Genomic DNA, 25,570 nt, shown 5'->3' with positions numbered 1-25,570 from the left:
ACCCTATTATGACCCAAAACACCACAAAACGGCGCTGCACAAGGCAAAACAAGCTGTAATATTACTCAGAGACTACTTCTATATCAGTCTTGCACGTTCGCGCGTTATGTCCAGTCTTACTACACCGTCCACAGCGCCTTTGGGTCGGCTCAGCCCCATCAGCGCGCACCTGCTTCTTTGCCTTCTTACCATCACCACGCGCCCCAAACTCTGTTAGAGCTGTCAATCGCTGGCCCTCCTTAACTGTTAGGGTCTCTTCTGCCTGAACTCGCTTTCTTTTGTGTGATTTCTGTTGTGTAGCTGCCTCATTTGCTGCTCGAAGCTCGGCAATCTCCTGTTGCGCCAAAACCAGCTTGTGCGTGACTATTGCTGCACCCTTGATGTAATGCTCAAGCGCGCTTGTTGTGGAATTTGGTGAGCTACCCTGGTATTTCTTGAACTTGTCTTGAATCAGAGTAGATTGTGAGTCAAATTCTAAGGTATTGCTTGGGGTTTGCGACTGCCAGGGCTCGTTGTTGACAGGTAGTGGTGGTGATGGCGTGCGCAGCTTCACATCAAGGCTGCTTATAACCCGTTGTGGGTTAAATGGGACTAGTCCAGCGCCTCGGAACCCTCCCTGAATGTTGCTAGAAATAATTGCAGCATTGTAGGCGCGTATAAAGCATGGTAGGAACTCTGTCTTTGTGATGTGGTTGATCCGGTTACGCATGAGTATTTCAGCTTGGCGCCCATACGCCTTCTTTAAAGCAGCAAAACAAGCCACATCAAGAGGCTGTGTAAGATGTGATGAGTGGGGAGGCAAACAGAGAGCAATTATCTTGTTATCCTTGCAGTACTGCTGGAATTCAAGAGAGTTGTGGCTCTCATGACCATCAATAATGAGCAAACGGTAGGTGCCAACAGTACGCTCCTTTGTATGCCTGTTAAAGTGGTTTATCCAGTCTAGACCAAGCTTGTTGGTAGTCCAGCCGTTATCAGAGACTCCAATAACCCAGTCTTGAGGCAGATCCTCTTCTTTGTACCAGGCAGAGAGGTGGTAGTAGGCCTTAAAGATAAGGAAGGCAGGAATGGCCCATCCTTTGGCATTGATGCCTACTATAGCTGTAGCCCACTCCCGGTTGCCTGGCTGGACTGCCTTTGGCCGACCTCGTCGTTCTGAAGCTGTAACAACTGCTCCTTGGGAGATCTGGCCCATCATGAAGCCTGTCTCGTCGAAGTTGTACGTGTCTTCATCCTGGATGCCATACTTGGCTTTGGTGTTGGCTACCAGGCTAAACCAGCCCTGCAGAACCTCAGGATCTTCACAGAGAGCTCTCTTGTAGTCGTACTTGCGATTGAACTTGACTTTAAGCTCTAGGTGTCGCTTAACAAACGTACTGGGCCAGTTTGCGCCAACAGGGCCCAGATTACGCTCAGCGCGCAAGGAATTGGCCATAGTAGCCACATCTGAGAGCCGAGGGGAAAATCCTCGCGCATCTAGCTCAAAAACATGTTCAACAATCACCTTCTCCTCATTGTTGTCCAGCTTCCGTGAGTTAGCTGTAATATCAGCGCGTGAAGGTTGTCCTGCGCGTCGTCTACTTAGTGTAGCTTGAGGAACCCTGTAGATAGTAGCAGCGCGTCGCAGGGATAGAGTCGCGTCTTGTTGAAGAGCTTGAAGCGCAAGCTGTATCTGAGCTTCGTTTGACACGTCTAAATAGTGGTGTTGAGAAGGCATTAGTATGTAAAGGGTGGTTTGGTGGGGGCTTGGCAAAAGTGTTCCACTCGCTCGGTGTTCCACTCGCCCGTGAGGTACGTTTACCCCATAGGAGAAAAGCCACGAACAGTGATGTTCCAGGAATCTAAATTTTGTTTCATTAATATAATAATAGACACCCGCCTTTTCTTTATCAAAGTACGCAAGACACCTTCGTCAGCATCGGTGGTTTAGTGGTAAAATTAGCCGTTGCCATCCATAACAGGACAGTTTCGGCTAGCCCCGGGTTCGATTCCCGGCCGATGCATTTTGCTGTAGTCGAGGGACTCCGCTTGAATGAATGTATTTGTCTTTACTCGGGCAGGGTACTGAACTATCCGCCGACCAACTCATGAGTGCGAACAAAAGCATCATCGCCGCACTGAGTGCTGGATGCAGCTACCTCCATCTCCAAGGTTAGGACGCACGGCAAAGAGGTGCATCCGGACGCTCAATCCACCGCTCGCTACCTACACAAGTTGGACAGTAGAACAGGTCGAACGGATCGAACTTCCTTTTTGTTGCCGAATGAGCTGCATAATTAGAGCCGTAGAAGGCTTCCTGCCATTCAGGATCCAGTCGATCGCCCTCGTTCATGTAGGCTCCAGTGTTGGGTGCAAGTGCCTTCATCGCCGCACCCTTCACGTTAGTTACGTCATTCCTGATGTAGGCTTTGATCTCTTCGCTGGATCCTGGCAGCCAGCCGCGTCCGACAATGCTCACGAAAGGAGATGTTCGCCATGCGGGATGGAGGCCAGAATACGGATCAGCCGCATCTTTGGCGACCTGGCCGCCAGAGACAAGCAGAATGGTGTTTTGTCCAAATTCTTCGGGTGGGCCGATAATGATTGGAAGAGTATCGCGAACTTTCTGGTGGCTGGAGATGGATGCCCGATCGAAGAGGCGGGAGGATAGTACAGGGGTGGTGCCGACAGGATCATTCAGGCTTGACTCGGACTCGTACATCGACCAATAATCTGGGTATTCCTTGTAGCTTTCGTTGATGGTCACAATGTCTTGAAGCTTGTCAAGCCTTGAACGGACAGGCGCAAAAGACGCTTTGGCTGTGGCCGTGTCGTTGCCAATGTTCCAGAAGTCATGGTAGTAGCCTGCAGTAGTATTTGCGAATAGCGTCTGGTAGCCGTTGATTGCCCAATAGCCGTAACCAGCGAAACCGGCATCATTGATGTCGGGGAAGCTCTGGAACATGACTGTCATGGCGTCCAAGACAGCAGACGAGTTGGACGTCTTCGGAGTAATTTCAAGACGCTGAACAGCAATGGCTTTCACATTCGGATGAGCCTTGACCGTAAGACTGAGGATGACACCGTAGCCAGGACCTCCCCCGCGTAGCGCTTTGTAGAGATCCGAGTACTGGCAGGCACTTGCGGTGACAATCAACCCGCTGGCTAGCATGACTCTAGCTTGGAGGATCTGATCAGCGCCCAGGCCATAGTTGCGGGTTGCGGGCCCGTGTCCTGGACAAAGTTAGAGTGTACCACTGTGTGGCTGGACGCACTCAACTTACCTCCTCCTGTATGCCATCCACCTACTGCTCCGACCGAGGGCGCACCTCCACCAACAACGATGACGTTGTTCTTCTTTGCCACGGCATAAACATCTGTGAACTGATAGGCACCATTGATTTTGACTGCATCGCCCTTCCACCCGGACTTCGAGCACTTGTCGGTGGCCACATACGTGGATTGATATTCAATGCCGTTGCGGAAGTTGTGTAGCCAGAGCTCAAGACTTCCGTATCCATCGCTGCGGCCAAGAAGATCATGACCTGTGCTTTTGACGACCAAACGAATGTTCCATAGAGTTGCAAACGCCAGAGTTGACCTGATGTGATGGGTATTCAAAGCGCTGACAGCATATCTCGGGTTTGGTCCGAGTGTGCAAGACACTGGCTGCTCTCCAGCTGCGTAATTAATAGGTGGACAAGTAATGTTCCAAGGATAAGTCAAACCAAGCGGCTGAGTTGTGTGAAAAGGTTGCGTGGACCAGATGGCGTTGATATAATCGCACTTTGTACGATTCTCTTGCGGACCAGGGTAGCAAGACTCAGCTAGGGGTGACGTCTTGATCAGTCGGTGTCCCAGGAGTGAGTCAAATTTTCTCCACACGGTCTCTGATGGCCAGAAATCGTCTTCTGGACCCTGTGAGCACGTTAGCAGGCAAAACGTGAGTTGGAAAATTTAAGCTTACACATCGACATGCTGGAACCGATACCGAAGCGACGATCGAGGGCAGGATTATAGTGAAAAACTGAAATCTCATCGTGAACAGACAAAGTTCAATTTCAGGATCAACTTTGCGAAGGGCGGTGGTGGCTGCCTTATAACCCGCTCTGTTTTCTCCAGCAGGCTAAGAGACCGAAGTGATGGGTGATAAAGCCTGCATAGACGAGCTTCCTGCCAAGCTCTTGGAACTGGGCTGATCAGCCTTGCAGCAAGTCTCCTTTGTGAGTGTAGATGCACTGGTGGGGAGGGGGTGAGTTTTTGCTATTCCGAAATCAAGACCGGCGAACCACCAACCAACAGGCGCGACTGGGACGAGGGGCTAATGAAGGATGAGCGTGAGGAAAGAGATCCCGGACTTCACGTTCTACAACAGCTGCAAAGCAGATGCGCTAACGATGCGGCTAGTAACTAGCGCTTATCTACGCAAGGTTGTGACGCCCGTGAGTGATATGGAAGTAAGTGCTCGTCAAGAAGAGAGACACACCACTTTGACTGTTCTTCCATCCACACCTGAACAATGACTATGAAACATACCGGTACTGGGAGAACACGAAGAGTCTCAAGAGATGCATGTGAAATTTGACAACTGGAGGGTAGCTGACGTATGACTCTGCCAACATTGCTTCGAAGAGATATCATGCCTGGGTGGAGATCGACTGCACAGCATGTGGTGAGTAAATGTTGGAACTTGAAAGCCAGACGAACGAGCCAAGCAAATCTGTAATCGCCTTCGATACATAGCTCCACAGCGCCAGACCATGGGTAACAGCAACGCCTTTTCTTGGACTTTGGTAGAACAAAGTCGATTCTAGAGGTGAAGCATTCGGGAAGGGTCCAGGACAGAATATGTAGATCCAGTGTCTCAGCTTCGAGAGGCATACATGTTCAGTTTCTCAAACACCAGGAGCTAGCTTAGAAGAGCATCATCTCGTCGAGTCCGAATGCTCCGAGGCCAACGGGGCATGAACATGTTGGGGGCATCTTTCATTGTCATCGCACACCCGGACAATACAAAGCGCTTTCGAGATTCCGAATAGCGACCCCAGATAGAAGCACCACGTTCGATAGCTCTTCTAGAACCGCGCTCAGCAAGGGCAAGAGGCCGGAAACCGCCGTATTCCCAATCGCGAGATTTCCACCAGCACACACCACCCCGGAGGTGTCCAAACAGTCAAAATCAATGTCATTGCCGTGCTCGCTCAAAACTACGACCTCACAATACCACCTCTTTGTCAATAGAGAAACCTACTCCTGGAGGCAGTCCACGCATCAAACTCATCTCCTCCCACTTGCTCGCCAGCACGCTCACGCTGCCTGTTGTCGTCCTCCTCACTCGCGTGGAATCCAGGGCCTACTTGAATTCCTTGTCTACCTCCTCAAACCTCTCAAGAAAGCTCTGGAACGCAAAAACGCCAAGGCCAGGGTCCTGGCTGCCAGTAGTTGCACGGATAGAGTGCATACTGAGTTGCGGAATACCGCAGTCGATTGCCCTGATGCCTGTAGCGGCCGATAGCATCGGGCCTACAGTACCTCCGCTCCGGCTGTCATTGCGAATCTGGAAAACCTGCAGTTTAGGGTCCTGTTTGCGTGTACCAGCATCGGCGTCAACACAACGCTGGAGGATGGCAGTACTAACAGCATCGGTTGTCATGTGGGCGTTGGAGTCCGCGGAGACAGCTGGGCCGATGTTGAGCCGTGGAGAATGGTTCTCGAGGTAGGCGTTGAGGAAGTTGGGGTTGACGGCGTGAATAACGTCGCTGGAGACCAAGAAGGAGTTCGCATAGGTCCGGGCAAGCGAGTTCTTGACTTTCGACTCAGCGAACTCCTCCACGATGCGTTCGACAACGCTAGGGAGGAAGTTACCACGCGCACCTTGACGCAGCAACGAGCCAACTTCTTCGTCATCGAACAGGGCGACGACACGGATCTGCGAGGAGGTACTTAGGGATGCATCAGAGTTGAGTAGCGCCTGGATGGCGGCCCAAGAGCACAGCTTGTCGTCGATGCGGCCAGCAAAGATGAATTCGCGGTCGAGACCACCAGTAGTGGCTGGTTGGACGTCAAAGAGCTCAAGCTCCCAGTTGACAATAGTGGAATCTGGAGGTAGTCAGCATAGTTCAATACTTGCATTAGCGGGACGAGGGACTTACAATCTGTGATGCCGAGCTCAGACGAGATGGCCTTGACGAGTCTCTCGGGCTGGGTAGCGGCGAACGCACCCTCACCACCCAGTGGACTGGCTTTCCATTCACCTTCGCACTCGAGCGCGCGACCCGTGGAAGCATTCAGCCCATTAAAATCGCTGTTGTCGAGGCCAACAATGGGGACCATCTGAGTCTCTCTGTTGAATGGGCCGTTCGCAGCAGCACCGAAGTGAGGTGCCAGCGTCGGTATCCTTGCAATGGGCCAGTCCAGCTTCACCAGCTTGGTGACGATCTTGCCGTGTTCCTTGACCAGCACACGTCCACCAATTCCAAGGTCACGGTCCCACCAGGTATCGTTAAGAGCGCCTGCATAAGGCGCAACGCCCAGCTGGAGATATCCAGCCTTGTTCCGCAGCTTGGAAATCGGCTTGAGCTTGGCGGTGAGGGCGTCGATGTGGCCTGCGACAATGGCTGCACCGTTGCCTGCCTTGTAGTTGTCTCCAATAGCAAAGGCGATGAGCGACGTCCCGTTGCGGTCGACGTAGTACTTGCCACCAGCCTTCAGATCCCACGCGTCGCGCTCAGACAGCTTGTTGTATCCGTCCTGCTCGAGATCCTTCGCTACAGCATCGACGGCGTGGAAGACTGTCGGGTTGGCGGTCATGAAGTCGGTGAAAGGCTTTGTGTACCTCCCGGGGTCCGCTTTCACCTTCTCGCGTCGTACGGGGACCGGTGGGAGCTGGGCGGGGAGCCACGGGTGCGAAGGCACTGGCTTGGACGTGATCTTGCACGCTGGCAGACGGTACTCGCCATCTCTAAACTCGAGGATCGGTGCAGGCACGGGCACCTCCTCGAGGATCTTGGGCGGGACGGGTGGCGGACTCTGCTGCTGCCTGTTGGGCCGGAAGTCTTCGTCGTCCTCGATCAGGTTCGGGTAGGGTGCGGCGTAGCTGTGGCGGGCGCGGCCCTTCTCACCCATCTGGGGTCTCTTGTCCCAGTCGGCTAGACTTCGCCGTGGCAGTGCGGCTGTCGTGTGCGAGCGCGCGAGCGTCGAGTGCGAGTGCCGCAGCTGCTGGGGCGGTGAAGGGTTCGCATAAAGATCCGCGTTCGATGCTGCCTTGCGGAGGGAAGGGTGGTTCTTCGTCATATTCTACTGCTAGCTGTCGAGGATGTTGAAGATACAGAGTGTGGTTGGAGGCTGGTCTGATGTGCTGCGGCGACGCACGTCAGCCGCGGGTCCGCACGGAGCTGTCTCGATCTGGGGAAGGACCCACCTTGTTTCACAACATGCATGTGGAATGTGACGACGTGACTACCTCCCGCGTGTCAACAGCTACGATCTGCGCATTTCTTAGAGAGCCCATCTCGTAGTGGACGCATGGATATCTTCGTGCGTCCGAGAGTGCATCTTTTAAAGTATAAAATCATTGTGGCTCAATCAGTATGCTTGCAGCTCCAACACGAAGAACAAACATTCATCGGCACATGGAAAATGGCCATTGAGAATCTTCGCAATGTCAAGACATGACCTGACTTGATGTTATTATGAATTCATCGCTTGTGCCGTCAAGTCTCCACTGTGCGCGGAGACTGGGTCTAGTATCAACACCACATTCATCTCGATCCAATCACTTGTTGCGCGAGAAGCAATCGTAAGATTCATCTAGCTAGCATGCAAAAACCATGATTGATCGTTCCAATGTGCCGACATTGCAATCTAGGAAGAAACAACTTATGTGCGAAGATCCCTGCTAACTCCACCATGATGCCGCCAATTCGCCCATAGCTCTCACAAAAGAAATGTTCGTTCGTTCGTTCGTCGCGTCGTGTACCATCTCATTGAAAGAAAAATCGCTGCCGCTACGAAGGGCGCTGACCGTTGGGCATAGTTGGCGGCGCCTCATCATCGTCATCGTCCTCGGCGTGACTGAGGAAACATTAACATGGTTCGAGGTCGTCAAGACGTTCCACATACCCAAGCAGATCCTTGACATTCCTCATCTCGTAGTGCTTCTTTCGCAGTTCCTCAAATTTGCGGTGCTTCTCCTTCTCCTCCTGTGTAGCGTTGGGAGGCAGCTCGCCGTGGTAGCCCTTGTCCTCCTCAGGATCGACCAAGACGCGTCTCTCGCTTTCCGGCGTCTGGGATTCGCGTCGTGCTCGCAACTCCGGCTCTCCAAGGTCGAATTCAGGAATATCTTCCACTTTGCCCTTGCGCTTCGGCTTCGTGTCCAACTCATCAACGTTCAGTTCGCTAGCGTCGAGCATCTCGACCTCCTCCTCATCCTCGGCGGGGTCGTACTGCTTGGCGTAGGGCGTCTTTGGCTCATCGATCTTCATCGTGCTGTCGCGATTCTGCTCGTTGATGTACAGGTTCGCCTCGTCCCACTTGAGCTGGGGGCTGATCTCGTCAGGGTGGGGGCTGGCACCCGACTGACGTCGCGAAATCGAGCCACGAGGATTCGATGACGAGCGGCGGTGGCCTTGGCCAGCATTGTGCAAAGTGTTCTCGAGGACGATCTCCTTCTCCGACTTCTCGCGTCCAAGTGGGGGGCGTTCGGAGATGGGGCTGATCGCAGCATCGGCGGGCGGGGAGCTCTGCGAGCTGGAACGATACGAGCTAGAGTTCTTCAAGATGCCTGTGAAGCGTCAGTCTGGTGATGGTCGAAGTTGGAGGTGCTCCATGAGCTCACCTCTTGGCCTCTCAAGGTGCGATGAGGGCGAGTGCAACGGCGATTGTGCGGTCATGATTGCGGGGGCAGTGCGTGGCGGCTGGGTGTTTTGACTGTTTGCTTGCACGTGAATGCCTCCAGGGTGGGGCGATATGGTGAGTGATGCACGTGAGATCGTCGGTCCCCGTGGAGCGTGATTTGCGGTGTATATGGACAGTGCGACGATGTAGGTAGTTGGTGTGTTGTGAGTAGGAGCGACGAAGATCGGTACTCAATTGAAGGTGAGCTGGTGGGGCATGGGCAGTGCTAGCGTCGCTGGGTGAGGGCACGTACGATGACGTCTCGGACGGCAGGTACAAAAAATTAGCCGCTGCAAGCATGCACGACACTGGACATGCAGCAGCTTTTATGAGCATACCTCGCACTCAGCTATCCGCGTCTGCGCCGCCAGCTATCTGATCATCTGTATCTGCCTCGTAGGCGGCGACGAGGCCTAGCGGCGATGTCTCTTCACCGAGCCAATGACAGGAGCTGGAGTGGCTGAGGCAGATGCAAGTGCACACACTTTGGGCTCCCCATGTCTCAGACCTCAGGTGTCGTTGTAATAGAGCGCGGCTTGCATGCTAGATCCTCCAATGACAGCGTAAATAGCTACCCGATGGCCCAGAAATAGTCTCATCACAATCGTCGACATGCACTCTGCAGGCACATAAATCCGCATTTTCGGGCAGTCATAAGGAGCGGTTCCGGCCGCGCACGAATATTTTAGCCATCCATGGATGGAAGCTCGAGGTAAAAGTGAGTACAGTAGACCCAAAGACAATTTGAAGGTTCAGAGCGTCGTGCACAACCTTTGCGCTAACAAGATCTTCGAGCGCGGTCAGCCTGTGTTGTGATATGTGCACACGGTGTAGACACTGCAAACGATTCTTCAGACATTGCCTTGAAGCTTCAGGCGCAACCAAGAGAATGCAGTCGTTGCATATGTCGCTCTGGCTGAGACTCAGACTACCAGAAGTGGTCCAAAGACCTTCATCACCAAAATCACAGTACTGCAAAGACCAGAAGACAACATACATCGACTGGGAAGCTTGCTGCCTCAAACGCGGAGGCGCGTGACAAAGAAATGTCCCTGCTTGTAGGTCATCACCGCATCATGGAAGCCACAAAGGTGGCCCTCGTGATGATGGTTTTAAAAGAGGAATGGCTCATTCTGGGCCAGCTTCGGAGGCGGCAGCTGAGTTGGAGATTTCGAGCTGTCGCAGATTTGAGTAGAAGGCCGTGTGGAAGAGATGGCGCGGCCTGTGAACGCGAGAAATTTGTAGTCGCAGAAACGCACGGACGTTTCGCGCAACGCTGGCAACCGCGGGCCACTTGTGAGCAGGAGCCAACCAACCAACCTTCTCAAGCGTTTTCCTGAAGACACCAATATCACCGCATTGCACTCCACCAGACCGCCCGCCACCGCCCGCCACACCCGCAGCTGCTCTCATAGACCAGGACTGTTCCACTTCACACACGCCGTATATATCTGAACCCCGCCAGCCACACCTGTAGACACTGCACATCCCCGCGCACCACCGACGCACATTGGCTGTTGAAGCTCGACTAGCTCTGCTTTGCTGCTTGTTCGCTCATTCGTCCCACCAAGCTCCAGACAGAGTGCCTCCCCATAATCACTCCCCGCCGTGACCTAGTACCAATGGATAACAGGGAGAACCTCTGGACCCGCCGCTCCAAGTATGTCCGCCCTCGCCCTCGTGTCCCCGCACGTCCTTCGTCACTCGTCTAACGGCACCCTGCAGCACCAGCAAGCTCTCTCTGTCCACCTCGCAGTCCGAACACCCGAACGACCACGCTCCGACGCGCACATTCTCCGCCTCTGCAAAAGGCTTCGGCGCCACGTCGTCGCACGGCGGCCGCAATCCCTTCAACGCCATTTCGCCATTAACTCCCGGCGCGCTCGCGTCGCCGACCACCGGGGGCTCTTCTGCGTTTGGGCTTGGGTCGGGTGCCTTTGCGTCTTTTGGGTCTGCCAACAAGGCGCCAAAGACGCCGGGCACTGCCTTCGACTTCAAGACGGCTGCAGTACCCGCAGCGGCACCAATAACACCCGCCGATAGAAAGGCGCCGAGCAAGGTCTTAAACAGCGCACGCAAGGAGCCGACTTTCACATCTGCGCCACAAGAGAGCACAATGCCCTCAGAGCCGCTCGACCCTAATGCACCGTGGCCGCTGAAGTACTCGTGGGTCGTCTGGTTCCGCCCGCCCACACCCAAGAACAACGACTACGAGAAGTCGATGAAGCCTCTTTGTAGAATAAGCACCGCCCAGGATTTCTGGAAGGTGTTTGTGCACCTCAAGCGGCCTTCATCGCTGCCCACAGTCTCTGACTACCACGTCTTCAAGGAAGGCATTAGGCCTGTGTGGGAAGACGAGGAGAACAAGCGTGGCGGCAAATGGATCATGCGCCTGAAAAAGGGAGTCGCAGACCGCTACTGGGAAGAATTGCTCATGGCATGTATTGGTAACCAGTTCAACGAGGCCGGCGAGGAAGTTTGCGGCTTCGTCCTCAGTGTTCGAAGCGGCGAGGACGTCTTCAGCATCTGGACGAAGAACGACGGTGGCCGCAACATCAAGATCAGGGAGACGGTAAAGCGTGTGCTAACCCTCCCTGAAGGCACCCAGATCATCTGGCGTAGTCACGACGACAGCATCGCGCAACGCACTGCCATTGACCAGGCACGTCAGGAAAAGAACCAGCTCAACCACGAGAAACGTCGAGTAACATCGTCGGACGAGACACAGCGGGAGAAATCCACAGCTGGATTGTAGTTCATGTTTCGAGTATTGTAGTCGTCTTCCCATCTCGCGACCGCTGTAGTGTCGATATCGTGGCCACTACTGTGCTTAACGAAGTGGCACTTCCAAGGCAGCTCCCTGCGAGGTAAATCTCGAAGGTGGTCTACCTCAGCCTTAGCCGAGAGTCCCGCTCGGCTGGATGACAGGCCTATCCGTATGGCTGCCCGGACATCGAAGATGTTTCAGCTCTGTGCATCTCACTGGACGTTCCTCCAGTCGAACCAGGCGATCTTCGAGCACCGTGCAAGGCATGTCGTTTCGTAGCTGTGTGTCGCCCCAGCGCATGTGCTGGCTACTGCAGCAGTGAAGAGACGACTACAGAGCTCAGTCACTGAGCGTTCATAACCTTTCTGAATACCTCCTCAGATAGAGCTTGCATAGCTTTCAGGCGAACAGCACGGCGCAACAAGTACGGAGGAGTATCACTGGGCTCCGTGTAGCGGGTGGCATTGCTTTTATTCTTCTGACTTCTGCATACTGTATTCTACATAGCTGTTGATGCGCACTGGCGCAGCATGTCCAGCAAATGATGACGCGCGCAGATGAGGATCCTTAGCAAGACCACGAAGGACTGAAAGTCAACACGACAATGAAATTCTACGAGAATTACCACGAAGATGTGCCGTATCGTCAGTATTAACAAGTGAAGATGTGAACGCCTAGCGCAGACCCTTAAGCCCACTATCTCCGCACGGCAACGAGACAGGCCTGCCTCTGACGTTTGCCTGCGCTGAACATCCATCCGCATCTCACCTGCGACACTCGACAACGTCGCGCACCCCGCGCACCTTCGCTTGCCCGCCCCGCGCAGGACCATGCATCCCACTTGCACATCTTCGGGAGCTACTCATGGACATAGTGAAGGGCATTAGAGGCGGCATCCAGGGCATTAAACGCATGTTTGGCTCGCAGAACGGCGACGCTGCCGAAGAAGCAAACGACGTAGGCAGCCCCACAAGCCAGCTCCAAACAGCGCACAAGCTGTCCTCTGAGACTGAAGGCATTCTGCAACCTCCCGCGCACAACGCTGACGCCATGTCTACCAAGCTCAGTCATGCAGCCTCACCACCACCACTGCCTGCGACGCTCCCTTGGGCCTCACCGGACGCCTTCCCACACCGAACCACCGCCTCAATAGACCTCACGCGCGGCCCATATCAAGACGACAATCTGCCAGAAACCTCACGAAAGCGTCTCGAGCGACTACCACGTCATAGCAAGAGACGGTCAGTCAAAGAGCATACCCCTCGCGAGGCCGCTGCGCAGATTGAGGGGAGGTCAAGAGCAGGGACTGATACGTGACCAGGAACTCAGAAGCCACACCGGTCCCAAATCCTGCGCTGGGGTTCCGCAGCGGAGCGCACTCAATGGGCAAGGTACGGCGTCGGTGTGCGCGCGTGGCGGGGAGCTGGGCTAATTTTTCGCAGCCAGGGGCAGGAATGGGCGTTCAGCCGATCAACACTCTCCAGGACAACTCTATCGCCGTCGGCACCAACCCAGCTTACGGAAAGGGCAGAACATACGGCAAACTCAGTCGCAATACTGCCAAAGTGCCCAGTCGCGAAGCGCTGTTTCCCGGGAGTGAAGAGTACCGCCAACGGCAATCGAACCACCATTCGACGGACTTGTACATGCCTTCCGTCAAACGCAGAAAGACCGAAAAACCTAGTACGGCTCCCGCAAGTTTCGTCGAGATAACCGATGACGAGGATGAGGTGGCACATCCTTGTCAGGCATCGGTGCCGCGAGCGTGCTCGGTCGTATCTTCTGGAAGCCCCCGCAGCACAATAAGCAAGCATGCTGGCACCGGGCCGAGACCCGCGTCGCAGCCTACTAGTGAGTTTGAAAACACCAATAAAATGCTTGATCCGAGACGTAACAAGAAGCCACGGCCACGGAGGCCAGGGTCAAAGGGCCCCAGCGAGCATCGCAACGAGTTGTCTGCCGACTTCCCCTTTCTTGGTGCCGGGAGTCAGCCTCAAGAACAGCCTTTTACCATCCATGACGATACCTTGAAGTCTCCCGAGACTGCAACGGCCTTGATACTCCAGAGCCACGAGCAAGGCTTGAGACAGGAGCCGCCTCGGAACAAAGCGCAGCGTTCCACTGGACTGACATCGAATTACTTCAGACCCGAGAATCCCAAGATGCGCATCAATGAGTCCACCGCCAAGGAGTCCACTATAGAACAGTATGACCGAATAGCTCGAGAACAGGGAGGCTCAAATGGGTTACACAAAAACTTGCGAGAACATCGACATGCTGAACACGTATCGAAAGTCGAGCACGACCCTGTCGATAGTAGTGAGGATGAGCTAGCGCAGGCAACTCCTAGTCCATCAAGACAAAGGCGGAGACAGTCACTATCCAAGGCAAGGCCGAAGGGTACTTCTCAACACACAAGCGAAGCGTTGGGCAAGTCCTACCCGCTCAGATACGCTCGCACATATGACTCCGTCGTTAACTCTGAGGGTGTCCAACTCAGACAAACCAAGACTGACCCGAAGCTCTTCCGCATCACCACTTGTGACAGTGAAGGAAACGTAAAGACTCACGAGATCATCGACTTGAATCGTATCAACCGATCCGAATCCGACAACATTAATCGAATACGTCTTCTGGGCCCAGCCACGAACGGTAATCGTTACTGGTTCGACCTGCAATTTGCCAATAATCTCGAGTTTCCAGGCTTTAGAAAAACATACGTGCATCCGGAGTGTCTGCAGAATGTAGTGAATACAGAGTAAGACTCGCTGCTGTCAATTTTGGCATTCGCTCACATCACTAGCAAATTTATGGTCGATTTGTTCGAGAAGCCTCCCCAGTGGAACGACAAGATAGGCAAGTCACCGATGATAAGCGAGGAGATACATACAGGCTCTGCGCATGATCGCCCTCTAGCAGGTTTCAAACCATCAATCCTCGGTGCGCTCAAAGACAGCGCACCTGATGGTAAGAGAGCGACCACATCGACCTTGGACAGGTTAAGGCAGTCCCCAAAAGCTACACAAGCACCCTTGCGCTCGGTTCGATCAACGCGGGCAACAGCGCCAATCCACAACCACAAAACCCACGAAGAGATCGAGCCTGAAAGATACTCGGAAATCCATGGTCTGGGGAAGCCATGGGCCAAGTAAGTCGGATCTGATGCTGACTATGTGGTTGTCTGACCGTATCAGGCCACTTAATTACAGCATTGACAGCGGTTTTCTCAAACGGCGAAAGGCCACTATCGAGTTTGACGACCTTGGAAAGCTGGACGAAGGTCAATTCCTCAACGACAGTATTATGACCTTCTACATGCTGTAAGTTCGACATGGCAGATTGCGAAATGTCACTCACAACGTTCCAGCTATTTGTACCAGGAGCTCAAAGTGTCGATCGACAGCGTGTATTTCTTTAACACATACTTCTACCCGACACTTACAAGAAAGGTGAAAGGGCGAGAACGCATCAACTATGATGACGTCAAGTCATGGACAAAGCGAGACGATGTTTTCAGCTATGACTACCTCGTAGTTCCGATCAACGAGAAGTGAGTTGCAAGAACCTGGCTTCGAACACATACTGATGCGGATAGTCTTCACTGGTACTTGGGAATCATTTGTAACGTTGGCAAAATCGGACGGAAAAAAGAACACGGGACTTCGCAAGAGGACTCACAGGATCTGGATCAAGAAGCGGCTAGTCTTCACGCATCTGACATCCCATTGATCTCGAAAAACGATACTGATGTTACGGGTCAGAGCAACACTACCGCAGAGACAACTTCGCCTGGCAATGCCCTTGACACAGAGATCGTTGATAATGATGACGTCAATTTGTTCGAAGAGGAGAAGAAGCTCGACCTCATCGATCGCGATACACCGGCTGCTGATCAAAACACACAGCTCATTGTTGAGCAAGACGGGCCTAATAGGAAACATGTCGAGGACAAGGGCAACTTGGCAGCGCGTTTGCCACTGGAAGCTACAGAAATCTCATCGATTTTGGCTTCGAGTCAGGCAAAGCAAGCCTCAAAGAAGAAGGCCAGGAATAGCTCACAACTCCAGAAGAAGGATCCTGAAAAGCCAGTCATTATGATTCTCGACTCGCTCGGCGGAAAGCACAGCAATGCGACACGTGCTCTGCGACAGTGGCTGGAGGCCGAAGGCGTTGATAAACGCGGCATCATAGCCGAGATCGACAATAAGGGCCACTATCCAAAACTCTCGCAGATTCCGATGCAGACCAACTTCTCTGACTGTGGTCTTTACGTCCTGGGATATCTCCGGAAGTTCTTCGCAAACCCAGACGATTTCACAACGAAGCTTTTACAACAGCAGATGTCTGCACAGTCAGACTGGCCAGATATGGACCCCTCGAAGATGCGTGACGATATTCGCAAACTTATCTTTCGACTGAACGATGCGCGGAACGGCGCGCGAAAGGAGGCACACAAGGCCAAGCAGACTGCAAATGGAAAAGATGCTCCAGTATCGCCCACGAACATTGGCTCCAAGGTGATGAGCCCTGCTCTGAAGCAACCGGATGCCTCGAAGACCCAAAGTCCAGCTACAGCGCCTTCAGTCGCCGATCCGGCGCCGACCCCAACAGCCACTACAGTCAAGGCATCCACACCTCCCACAGACACACCGCGCCTAGGGTCTCCATTCGGACCTGAAGCACAATCCGAAAGAGTTTTTTCGCCCATCACTGGGGCTGTACAAACAGATGATATAGCTTGTGCACCCTCAACTGCACAAGACTTATCCTCAAAGACACCAGGACGGCCAAGACAGTCGTCTCCCCAACGAACAAAGGGTCCAGAGGTCCGTGTTCCCGCCAAATCACCGCTTATCGATCTTTCAACTTATGAACCGTATGATGGCACGAGTGATCGAACGCAATCTCCCAGACAACAGCCAGCTGACTTGACAAGCCCACTGCAGAATCATGGCTTGCGCAGTAAAGATAACGGAAAGCTTCACATGCCTGCGGCGAAGAAAACACAAGCAAACTCGCCAGCCAGGCCATCGCGCGAACGTTCGACAGCCTTCAGTCCGCTGCAAGCGCGCATGCGATCAGGTAGTCACGATGACCCTATCACGCTGGACGACTCACAGGATCTGGACGCGCCTATCAAGAAGCAATCACAATCTGCAAGAAAGCCTCAGCCTGAGGTCATCGAGCTCAATCGCTCTCAGGAATCCGTCCAGGCACCAGCTCGGCTTGTCAAGCATCAAACGCAAAGCTCTCCAACACACCACCGAGGAGTCCGTAAGCAGGTTGCCAACCGCGATGACTCCATACGAGATGTCGATCGCTGCGACTGGGAGGAAGATCCCGATCTTATGCGTGCACTTCTAAAGTCACTAAATGATGAGGGCGAACGACTGGCTCGTCTTGACAATCATCGGCCGTACGAGCCAGATGACCCCATGGAAGATGTGGTTGACGTACAAGCCGTCTATTCTCAGTCTTCACACGCGTCGCAAGAGATTCCCGAGACGCAAGAGGCGCAACCTATGGAAGTCGACAACGATGACGAGGCAATCCCTGAATCACCGGAGCAACGAAGGAACAGTCCAAGGCCGGATATTGTGATGCTAGACTAGTGACCCTCGTCGGAGATACACTTGACCAACGATGTCTAAGGTTGACGATGAATTACATCTGTAAAGCTATATGGCGCCACATCACACGGTGCATATAAAGGACTTGACCTAACATTTTTGCTTTCGGCAGCAAAGGGTGTGTTAGAGCTTAGTAGCGAGACGCGCAGTCTGGCTGATCAGCTACATATATCACAACATATGATACATGACATACTTTCTACGCATACCCATTTCCATTACATCTCGTGTCGTGTCTTGCACTTTCGTACACAGATCCGGGTCCATATACTTCCACCCTTTGCTCTTATCGTCCGTAAATACCTATGCCACATACCTCTTGATCTCCTTCTGACACAGCTTGATGCCACGTCGAGACAGCAACTTCTGTGGGTCGTTCGCCTGTTGCGGTAGGACTGCCTTCGATATACACTTCAGTCCTCTCATACCTGTCTCGTCTTGTAATGCAAAAGAGGATCCAGGATATCTGTATTAGCCACAAGCAGGGCTAACGCAGCATGAGGAGATACACGATGATCGTCGAGAGATGCGTCAAGGATGGCGTGCATGTACTGAGCTTTGCGCCACAGATCTGGCAGATGTCAATTGGGCGAGTAGAAATAGTCGTTTAGAGACTCGTACAGAGAAGATAGACCCCGGAGCAGACGTTTGAGTTGCTCGTCTTCGTTGCTCGGACCTGGTGACGCGATCATGGTGAGCTGTGAGAGCAATCAAGTCGAGACAGCTCCGCGTGGCTGCGTACGGACCTTGGACTGTCGAGGTAGGCTTGTGATTTGTTAACATCACCAGATGCGTGACATGAATTTGCCGCAGGGCGAGGCTGCCGCAAGCTTGCAGATAACAGTGCAAGGTCTCAGACAGCGCTGCCGAGCACCTCCTTGGCCTTGCCACCACTTTCGAGCTGTCTCGAAATATCCCCGTTGACACCCCGTCCACCCGTAGGGTCTCCAAGCTCCGCAACAGCATCGTCAACATCTATACACCTTCAGTAAACATCCCTCACGCCCATACCGAGCCTACCGTTGATTGAAGCCCTACCCCGAAACCCCTCATCTGCAGCCTCCCTACCGACCCAACGGCTCATCTTATCCTTGACAAAGTGATCAAAGTCCCACTCCTCCATCTCCAGCCTCTGCTTCCCTGCTATCCAGATGTACGTCTGCGCGCTCACTTCCTCACCCTCTACGTCTTTATGTTCAGTATCGCCAGCACGCCCTTTACTCTCCAAAACCTTCACTTTGACATATTGACGCTCGTACTCGCTGCCCTCAAAGATGTCGAGGCGCCAGATGTCTCCATCCGTCAGGCCCTCGACCAGCGTCCCGCGGACCTCGCTGTTCTGGGTCGAGGCTACGACAGCGGGGTAGTCTGCGCCTTTGACGCGGCGGCGCTGATATGCATGCAAAATTGCAGGGCGGATAGAGAGTAACGAGGCATGCGCGGATGTGGGTGGTGTTTGACTCCCCCAAATTACGCGGTGCAGGACGGGTGGGGCCATGAGGGTGCCGTAGAAGAAGGCTGTGTGTGACATTGTGCTGGTTCTTGAGACGTGGAGGCGGTGCGAGGTAGGCGGAGAACGCTTGCGGTGCTGGTAGGCGTAGAGAGATGCCAGGTCCATATATAAAGAACGACGGTGAGTCGTGACCATGTGGGGTCGAAACAGGAACGGAGATAAGCAGTTAAGGTTAAGCTCAGCGGCCGCTACTGTGACGTGCCACCCATGCTTAGGTGGACGGAATGTTACCGGTAGATTGCGCAATGACGCGCACGCAGACTCTCCTTTTTGCGTGTCGACAAGTCGTCTTGCATCCGTGTCGCGTGTCAGTACAAGCAGACAACCGCAGTAAACCTTATCCATCGCCTCAGCCTCCCTGAGCCAGTCTTGCTGCCCGTGTTGGTCAACTCCTCCGCCTCTCCAATCAGCCCATTCCGGCACTCCCGCGGCGTCTGCGCGTCAAAACACGCCGGAAGTCCGCACATTTTACGTCCCACCATACACACCATGTTCGGTCTCAACGCCATAGTCAAGCACATCGCCCCTGTGTTCATCGCGACCAGCCCAATCACCAGCTATGCAGACCAAATCTACTCAATCCACAAGACGCGCAGCAGCGCCGGCTTCTCGCTGGACATACCGCTGATCATGCTGGTTGCTAGTATCCTGAAGTATTCCTGCCTCCATTACTCTTTTGAAACCAATGGCTGACAATCGTGTTGTAGGATCTTCTACTGGTTTGGCGCACACTTCAGCACCTCTCTGCTCATCCAGGCACTTCTTACCATCTTCGTCCAAATTCTGCTCCTGCACGTCGCACTCACGAACCGCGCACCACCCGCACACACGCATCAGCCCTTCCAGCTCGCCCTCGCGCCCGCGCCACGCAAAAGACCCTATGACTTCTGGCAGTGGCGCAGTACGCGCCCCTACTGGAGCTTCATCACCTACTTCACCGGCGTCCTGCTGGTCCTGCACTTGCTGCTGAGCCCTACGAGCTTGTTCGTACCGTACACAGAACTGCTGGGCGCAGTCGCGCTGGCCATCGAGGCGACGCTGCCACTGCCACAGTTGCTCGCGAATTGGCAACGCCGAGGATGCAAGGGGTTCCGGCCGAGCGTGATTGCGAACTGGGTTGTCGGTGATACGTTCAAGATGTGGTTCTTCTTTGCGAGCGCCAAGGGGGAGGTGCCGTGGGCATTCAAGGCGTGTGGTCTCTTTCAAGCTACTTGTGATGCGGGGCTTGCTATTCAATACCTGGTCTGGGGCGATGGGCCGGAGGGAGTTAGTGGATTGGGTAGGGAGAAGGAAATGAGGAGCCCACCACCAGAGAAAGATACTTTTGGCATGGAGAAGATCGGCGAGGGCATGGGAGCGGGCGTGGGGATTGAGATGGGCAATATACCGGCATATGAGAGGAGGTGATGCTGACGATGAAATAGTGGAGTACGCACATCAATGAAGATAAACTAAAACCGTGAACCGCGCGTGGCCTATTAGCCACGAGTCGATTCATCTGAACGATTGCTGCCTAGCCTCAGCTAAAAGCCATTCGAGAACACTCGAGCCAGGCTGAGCACTGCTGTGTTTGTGCGCTAAAACAAGACAATCATAAATAAAAGCGACGTGAGCAAGACATGTCTTGGTCTTACAGCCTCGACCAACAATCATTATCTATCTATGCGTTTGACACACTAATCGCAACTCGCGCTCAAGCCAGCAAGCCTACAACTTCGACATGCAATCTTTGCCTTCGTTCGATATATGAACCACGCCTCCAGTCCTCACCTCCCTCTTTCCCACACAACTGCTAACCATCATCACCGACCACACACATTTACACAAATGCAATGTTCGACGGCCCTTTCGACCCCTTCTTTGGCCCTCGCCGCCCCCGTATCCAACGTCGCCAGCGCAACAGCTGGAACACATCATACACCTCCTGCTACGAAAACGAAGTCACCCCCTATTCCTCCTACGAAGACATGCGCGCCCTAGCTCTCGCTCCCCCACTCGGCCCTCGAATCACCGAGACCCGCGTATTTCACCCTCTGCCATTCACAGACCTCCCGGGGCACGTCAACGCCTTGATCCGTCGCGGTGCCACTCTGTCAACTTACCTGACGCATCTTGCAGCTGTCATGGAGCCGTTGACTAGTGTCAAGATCGAAGATATGGGCAAGCTTGAGCTGAAGGATGTCCTCAAGGAAGGGAAGAGCCTGGGCAAGGCGATTGTGGAATTTGAAGAGCAGTTCGATGAGGTCAAAGATTTGATGGCGGGATTGATGACGGAGAAGAGGGGGGTGATGAGGAAGTTGCAGGGTGGTGGGGAAAGGGGGGTGGGGAGGAAGGGTTGCAAGGATGACTTCTAAGAGGCATTCGACGCGGAAATGCCCAACTTAATGAAAAGCAGCAGACAGGGCGCCTGTAGCCTTATATAAGTGTTGCTGGATATTGTATACTACAGCGTGAGCAAGGCACTGTTACCAACGCAACTTGGGTTGCTCACACACTCTGGGGCTTGATTGCACTGTGAGATGGCGAATCGTTCGAGTTTTGCCTAGCCAGTATGGAAATCATGCAAGCATTCTACATGAGGTTCTGAGAAGCAGGCTTTTTCGAACACGAGAGATTCTCCAATGTGAACGGCGCAGTAAAGTCTATGGCCGCCGAGCTCAGAACAAAGTCTGGAAGTTGCCTTCGTTGCAAAGCTCAACTCAACCAATTTCGCCCCTGCCAGTACGCGAAAGGGAGTACGTAGCGCTGGTTAGTCTTGAGACTGAAGCGCGGCTTGTCTGCTAGTCCTGATGTGCACCCCCTCTAAGCGCCGCAATCCTTAGTACTTCCTTCCAAGTCAAAGACTCTTGCAGGCACTCCCTCTCCGGCAGATTACAGCTCCGAGTCTCGAGACAATGTAAACCACTCGTTTTCCAACGGCATGTATGATCAGATGTCAAAGCTGGGGTAAACACCGTCGGCCTGACTGAGCCTGATGTGGTTCACGCCGGAGTGAACGCTGTTCTTTGCTTGCTCCCCGACGAAGGAACAAAGCAAGAGGTCGCTTTCGCCGCAGCCTCTTATTTATATGTCATGACTGATGTAGGTCTTGAGCTCACAGAATTTGTCCAGAACCCGATGGCCCAGGCGAGTGTCCAGCTTGCAAGAGCGTATGGCGATGGAGCAGCGTAGCCCCGCTCCCGCCGTTTTCCCCCAGAGCTGTAAGAAATATCTGACGGTTGATAGCAAAGAGTTCCCACAGCAAACTCAGGCGATAGAAGTTAGACCAGGCAGATAAATACTCGGCGGATCTTCAGAAGGTCTCGACCACGCTCTCGTTGTGGTTCACCTCGAATCCATATGCATCATCAATGATTGCTACCATACTGTATATTCGATCTCGCGGGTCTTTACACATCGTCGAGGGTGCGATGATCTTCCAAAAATCGAGCGGTGGCTTTTTCGACACAATTCCAGGGTCACCGAGGAAGAAGTAGAAAAGGTCTCTGGTTCGCGATGTGGATAACTGTCTAAATATGCAGCGAATAAGATTGTCAGCGATCTTACACGGGAGTTCGCAATACGATGCAAATGACCAGGTGTTCCCGCGAAGTGCTGTGACTGATATAGCATCGATCAAGCCACCTTTCATGGTACATGTTCCAAGCTTGCTCAGCGTAGTCTCTCATGAACCACATAGAAGTCGCAGGGGGCGCGCCAAAGCAATTTCCTGAACAATCCATCCTCATTTACAGTGAGGGTGATCTTTGGGTCTTACTGTAGGTGCCAGTAAATGCTTTGGCAGTCTTTCCACTGGCATGTAGCCGCGAACCTTATGTCTCCAGTCCGTGGGCTGGGGCGTGCAGTTGAGTAGCTGCTCTATGCCTTTGTCATTGCTTAGCCAGATAAGAACTTCTGTTGCTTCATTGAACGTCAATTCCATTTGTTGAACTTGCACAGCATTCCCGGTGTTGTCACGTTGGTTGATGCACATAGCATCTATCTAAAACGACGTGTTTGCGAAGCGCTCCGCAGCAACAACAAGAACGTTATGTAAGTTTGTACCAACGCGCATTATGTGGCCATTGACTTGTATCAGATGCATGGGTGTGGGCGCTCCCCAGGTATGTGAGAGGCAGCGGTAAGGCACAGCCTTTGAACCTTGCCAAACCTGGACCTGTATCAGGTCGCTCGCCTATACCGGTCGCACCTTTAGCAGGCGTTTGGAAGTCGACTCGGAAAGGCGATTGTATTCGAAGTCCGTTGCAGACTGGACATCGCTTTGCAAAGTTGCCATGTTCGTTGAACTGGCAGGCCTCGGTATAGTAGCCTGTCAATCGAAGCACTTCGTCATGTCATGTCAAGGGGATAGGGGTTACGCGTAGAATGTTGGTCACGCATGCAAGATGACGCCGAAGTCAACGTAAGGATGGTGAGTTTGAGGACGCTAGGATCAGGTCCAAGGCGAACATCGCGAGTGGCCTCCCATAGCACCCCTGATTGGCATACTCCCAATGCGAGACATGCCGCTAATTGGTACGTGGGCGAGAGGTTGCGCTCTTCAATATATAGGAAGCATCTTTGGATACCAAATTGACCATGTGACAGTTAATGGGCAGATGAAGACACGAGGCGTCGTTGCTTCTGCGCCCAACAAACGCGTGAATGTACAGTCTTCAGTACAAGTTCTCTACCTTTAACAAGCTAAGACAACCCAACGTAGGCTGTAACTAGTGATCAAGTAAATGAATTTCTTACTAGCTTTAACTAAGATCTAAACTTATGCATATTCCTTAGTGTCTTAATTAATTGATTGATTGATTGGTTTAACGTCATGTGTGAGTCTAAGACTATGCAGGACAAGAGCAGTTAGGCTGCTCTAGTAATTTACAAGTTATTCTTTGTAAGGGAATAGTATATATAGATTCTTTAATATATAGTAAGAGCATATGCTCTAGTTATAAATAAAGGAAATTAGTTATGTATTGTCTACTGTAGGTACTACTTATATATGCCTACTCTAGTCTCTTAAATAAAAGCTAGTATAGCTTTAGGTCCCCTGTTTATGTCTAGGAGAAGAGGCATTATGAGTCTTGTCTCCTGTAGGCTATTTTTTAATTTCTTTCTTGCTTCTCTGTAGTTTCTACAGCTAAGCAGTAGGTGTTAAGGTGTTTGTGTATATCTACAGCTATATATAACGTGTTTCACAAGCGAGCGCCGCACTCTCGCTGCCAGAACGCCGGCGCAACAACAGCGCGTAATGTCTCAACCACAACAAGCTCCTACACTCTATACCAAAGCTGATGTACAGCTTGCTATATCTAATATCTTAAGAAACTAAATTCAAAGTATCTAACGCGCTAAGAAAGTCTACAAAGTGCCTAAACAAACAATCTAACGCTAACACGACAGAACACGCTCTTGACACAACTGCAAGCTAAATACAAAGCGCCTTACAAAGCTAAAAAAGGAGGCAGTTATACTACGTATACTTGAGGAGTCTGCACGTGGCCTACCCTCCTTAAAGGCAGACGTACAAGATATGGCAGATAAACTGCTAAGAGAGCACAGCGCAAAGCCTGTTAGCAAGAACTAGGTTAACAACTTAGTAAAGCGTACACTAGAGCTCTAGAAGTGGTGGACCCGCCTATACAATCGCCAGCAGGCTGCCTGCAAGGACCTAGCAGTTATCTAGCCCTTGTTCACGCTTGATTGATTGATTGATTGATTGATTGATTGATTGATTGATTGATTGATTGATTAGTATAACGTCCTGTGTGAGTCTAAGACTATATAGGACGAGAGCAGTGAGGCTGCTCTAGTAATTTACAAGTTTTTTCTGTATAAGGGAATAGTATATATAGGTTCGTGAACGTATAGTGAGAGCCTGTGCTCTAGTTATAAATAAAGGAAATTAGTTGTCTATTGTTTGCTGTAGGTACTACTTGCGCGTGCCTACTTTAGTTTCTTGAATAAAAGCTAGTGTAGCTTAGATTCCCCTGTTTGTGTCTAGGAGAAGGGACATTGTAAGTCTTGTCTCCTGTAGGCTACTCTTTATTTTCTTTCTTACTTCTCTATAGTTTCTATAGCTAAGTAGTAGGTGTTAAGGTGTTTGTGTATATCTACAGCTGCATTTAGAGCTTTCTGTTTTTTGTATATTGTGTAGATATGCTTTGTTATATCTATGTCCTAGCTTTAGCTAGTAGTATGCGCTTGTAATTTCTCTTCTAGTGTTTTTTAGCAGTGTTATCTTGCTTGTTAGTTTTAGCAAGAATCTTGTTGCATAGGTGCTAGGATTTCTAAGCTTTGCTTTTGTGGAGTAGGCTTGGAGTTTCTGTTGCTACTCTTGTCTTGCAATAGCTTTAATCCTAATACCTGTTATTGCAAGGCTTGTAGTATTAGATACTGGTTGCTGTTTTGTAGCCTATTTTGCTAAGGCGTCTGCTTTTTTGTTTCCTGTAATATCTAGGTGTCCTACGGTCTAGTGTAGGCTAATTGTTGCGCCTTTGCTGTAAATTGCTTTTGCTGCGTTTGTGCAGCAGATTTGCTAAGCTTGTTTAGGGTTATTAGAAGGAGTCTTTAGCCTTAGAATAGCTGCCTAGTTGTATGCAAAGACTTGGATCTCTTGTGTTGCTATAGCTATAGAAGCTGCAAACTCAAAGGCTCTTGTTATGCCTTCTAGCTCTCCATTGTATACAATCTAGCCTTTGCTAATATTATATTTAGTAGAGTAGATTTCTTTAGCCTGCTGTTTATAGTCTAGAGCAGTAACTCCTATTTCTATTCCTGTGCCTTTCTTAATAGAGG

At 52.1% G+C, this 25,570-nt stretch overlaps 8 protein-coding genes and 1 non-coding gene across 10 annotated transcripts; 5 read left to right on the top strand and 4 right to left on the bottom strand.

Moving 5' to 3' along the window:
• Positions 1-1,841: 1,841 nt before the first annotated feature.
• M421DRAFT_420702 (FAD-binding domain-containing protein) lies at positions 1,842-4,299 on the bottom strand. Its single transcript, XM_033592571.1, has 3 exons — positions 3,947-4,299; positions 3,264-3,897; positions 1,842-3,213 (listed from the first exon to the last, which is right to left on the bottom strand). Exons 1-3 carry the CDS (start codon positions 4,016-4,018, stop codon positions 2,153-2,155), a joined length of 1,767 nt encoding a protein of 588 aa, XP_033448419.1. The 5' UTR covers positions 4,019-4,299; the 3' UTR covers positions 1,842-2,152.
• M421DRAFT_t72 lies at positions 1,916-2,003 on the top strand. The gene has a single exon. It is a non-coding gene; the product is annotated as a tRNA-Gly (tRNA).
• Positions 4,300-5,332: 1,033 nt separating the features above from the next.
• Positions 5,333-7,272, bottom strand: M421DRAFT_101043 (uncharacterized protein; the record flags this gene model as incomplete). The annotated part of the gene is made up of 2 exons (XM_033586594.1): positions 5,333-6,078; positions 6,132-7,272. The coding sequence occupies 2 exons, from the start codon at positions 7,270-7,272 to the stop codon at positions 5,333-5,335; spliced, it is 1,887 nt and encodes a 628-aa protein (XP_033448418.1).
• A 406-nt stretch (positions 7,273-7,678) lies between these two features.
• Positions 7,679-9,160, bottom strand: M421DRAFT_420700 (uncharacterized protein). Its single transcript, XM_033592570.1, has 3 exons — positions 8,816-9,160; positions 8,101-8,761; positions 7,679-8,052 (listed from the first exon to the last, which is right to left on the bottom strand). The coding sequence occupies exons 1-3, from the start codon at positions 8,868-8,870 to the stop codon at positions 7,986-7,988; spliced, it is 783 nt and encodes a 260-aa protein (XP_033448417.1). The 5' UTR covers positions 8,871-9,160; the 3' UTR covers positions 7,679-7,985.
• Positions 9,161-10,496: 1,336 nt separating this feature from the next.
• M421DRAFT_62923 (IF4E-domain-containing protein) lies at positions 10,497-11,629 on the top strand (the record flags this gene model as incomplete). Its single annotated transcript, XM_033596019.1, has 2 exons — positions 10,497-10,534; positions 10,600-11,629. 2 exons carry the CDS (start codon positions 10,497-10,499, stop codon positions 11,627-11,629), a joined length of 1,068 nt encoding a protein of 355 aa, XP_033448416.1.
• A 788-nt stretch (positions 11,630-12,417) lies between these two features.
• On the top strand, positions 12,418-17,253 carry M421DRAFT_5239 (uncharacterized protein; the record flags this gene model as incomplete). Of its 2 annotated transcripts, XM_033595017.1 has the most annotated exons (7): positions 12,506-12,882; positions 12,963-13,032; positions 13,084-14,399; positions 14,445-14,789; positions 14,836-14,961; positions 15,009-15,191; positions 15,237-17,253. In XM_033595017.1, 7 exons carry the CDS (start codon positions 12,506-12,508, stop codon positions 17,251-17,253), a joined length of 4,434 nt encoding a protein of 1,477 aa, XP_033448414.1. The 2 variants fall into 2 exon arrangements, with proteins under 2 accessions (XP_033448415.1, XP_033448414.1); XM_033595018.1 differs by lacking the exons at positions 13,084-14,399; positions 14,445-14,789; positions 14,836-14,961; positions 15,009-15,191; positions 15,237-17,253 and having other exon boundaries at positions 12,418-12,996.
• An 871-nt stretch (positions 17,254-18,124) lies between these two features.
• Positions 18,125-18,802, bottom strand: M421DRAFT_101040 (uncharacterized protein; the record flags this gene model as incomplete). The annotated part of the gene is made up of 2 exons (XM_033586593.1): positions 18,125-18,246; positions 18,310-18,802. The coding sequence occupies 2 exons, from the start codon at positions 18,800-18,802 to the stop codon at positions 18,125-18,127; spliced, it is 615 nt and encodes a 204-aa protein (XP_033448413.1).
• Positions 18,803-19,273: 471 nt separating this feature from the next.
• On the top strand, positions 19,274-20,191 carry M421DRAFT_5237 (PQ loop repeat protein; the record flags this gene model as incomplete). Its single annotated transcript, XM_033595015.1, has 2 exons — positions 19,274-19,437; positions 19,492-20,191. 2 exons carry the CDS (start codon positions 19,274-19,276, stop codon positions 20,189-20,191), a joined length of 864 nt encoding a protein of 287 aa, XP_033448412.1.
• Positions 20,192-20,403: 212 nt separating this feature from the next.
• On the top strand, positions 20,404-21,182 carry M421DRAFT_155439 (uncharacterized protein). The gene has a single exon (XM_033587615.1). It carries the CDS (start codon positions 20,617-20,619, stop codon positions 21,136-21,138), a length of 522 nt encoding a protein of 173 aa, XP_033448411.1. The 5' UTR covers positions 20,404-20,616; the 3' UTR covers positions 21,139-21,182.
• Positions 21,183-25,570: the final 4,388 nt, after the last annotated feature.

Source organism: Didymella exigua (assembly GCF_010094145.1).
Source record: "Didymella exigua CBS 183.55 unplaced genomic scaffold M421scaffold_14, whole genome shotgun sequence".
In the NCBI taxonomy this organism is placed as follows: Eukaryota; Fungi; Ascomycota; class Dothideomycetes; order Pleosporales; family Didymellaceae; genus Didymella; species Didymella exigua.
The sequence above is the reverse complement of the archived record's forward strand: the minus strand, read 5'-3'. Positions and strand labels throughout refer to the sequence as shown.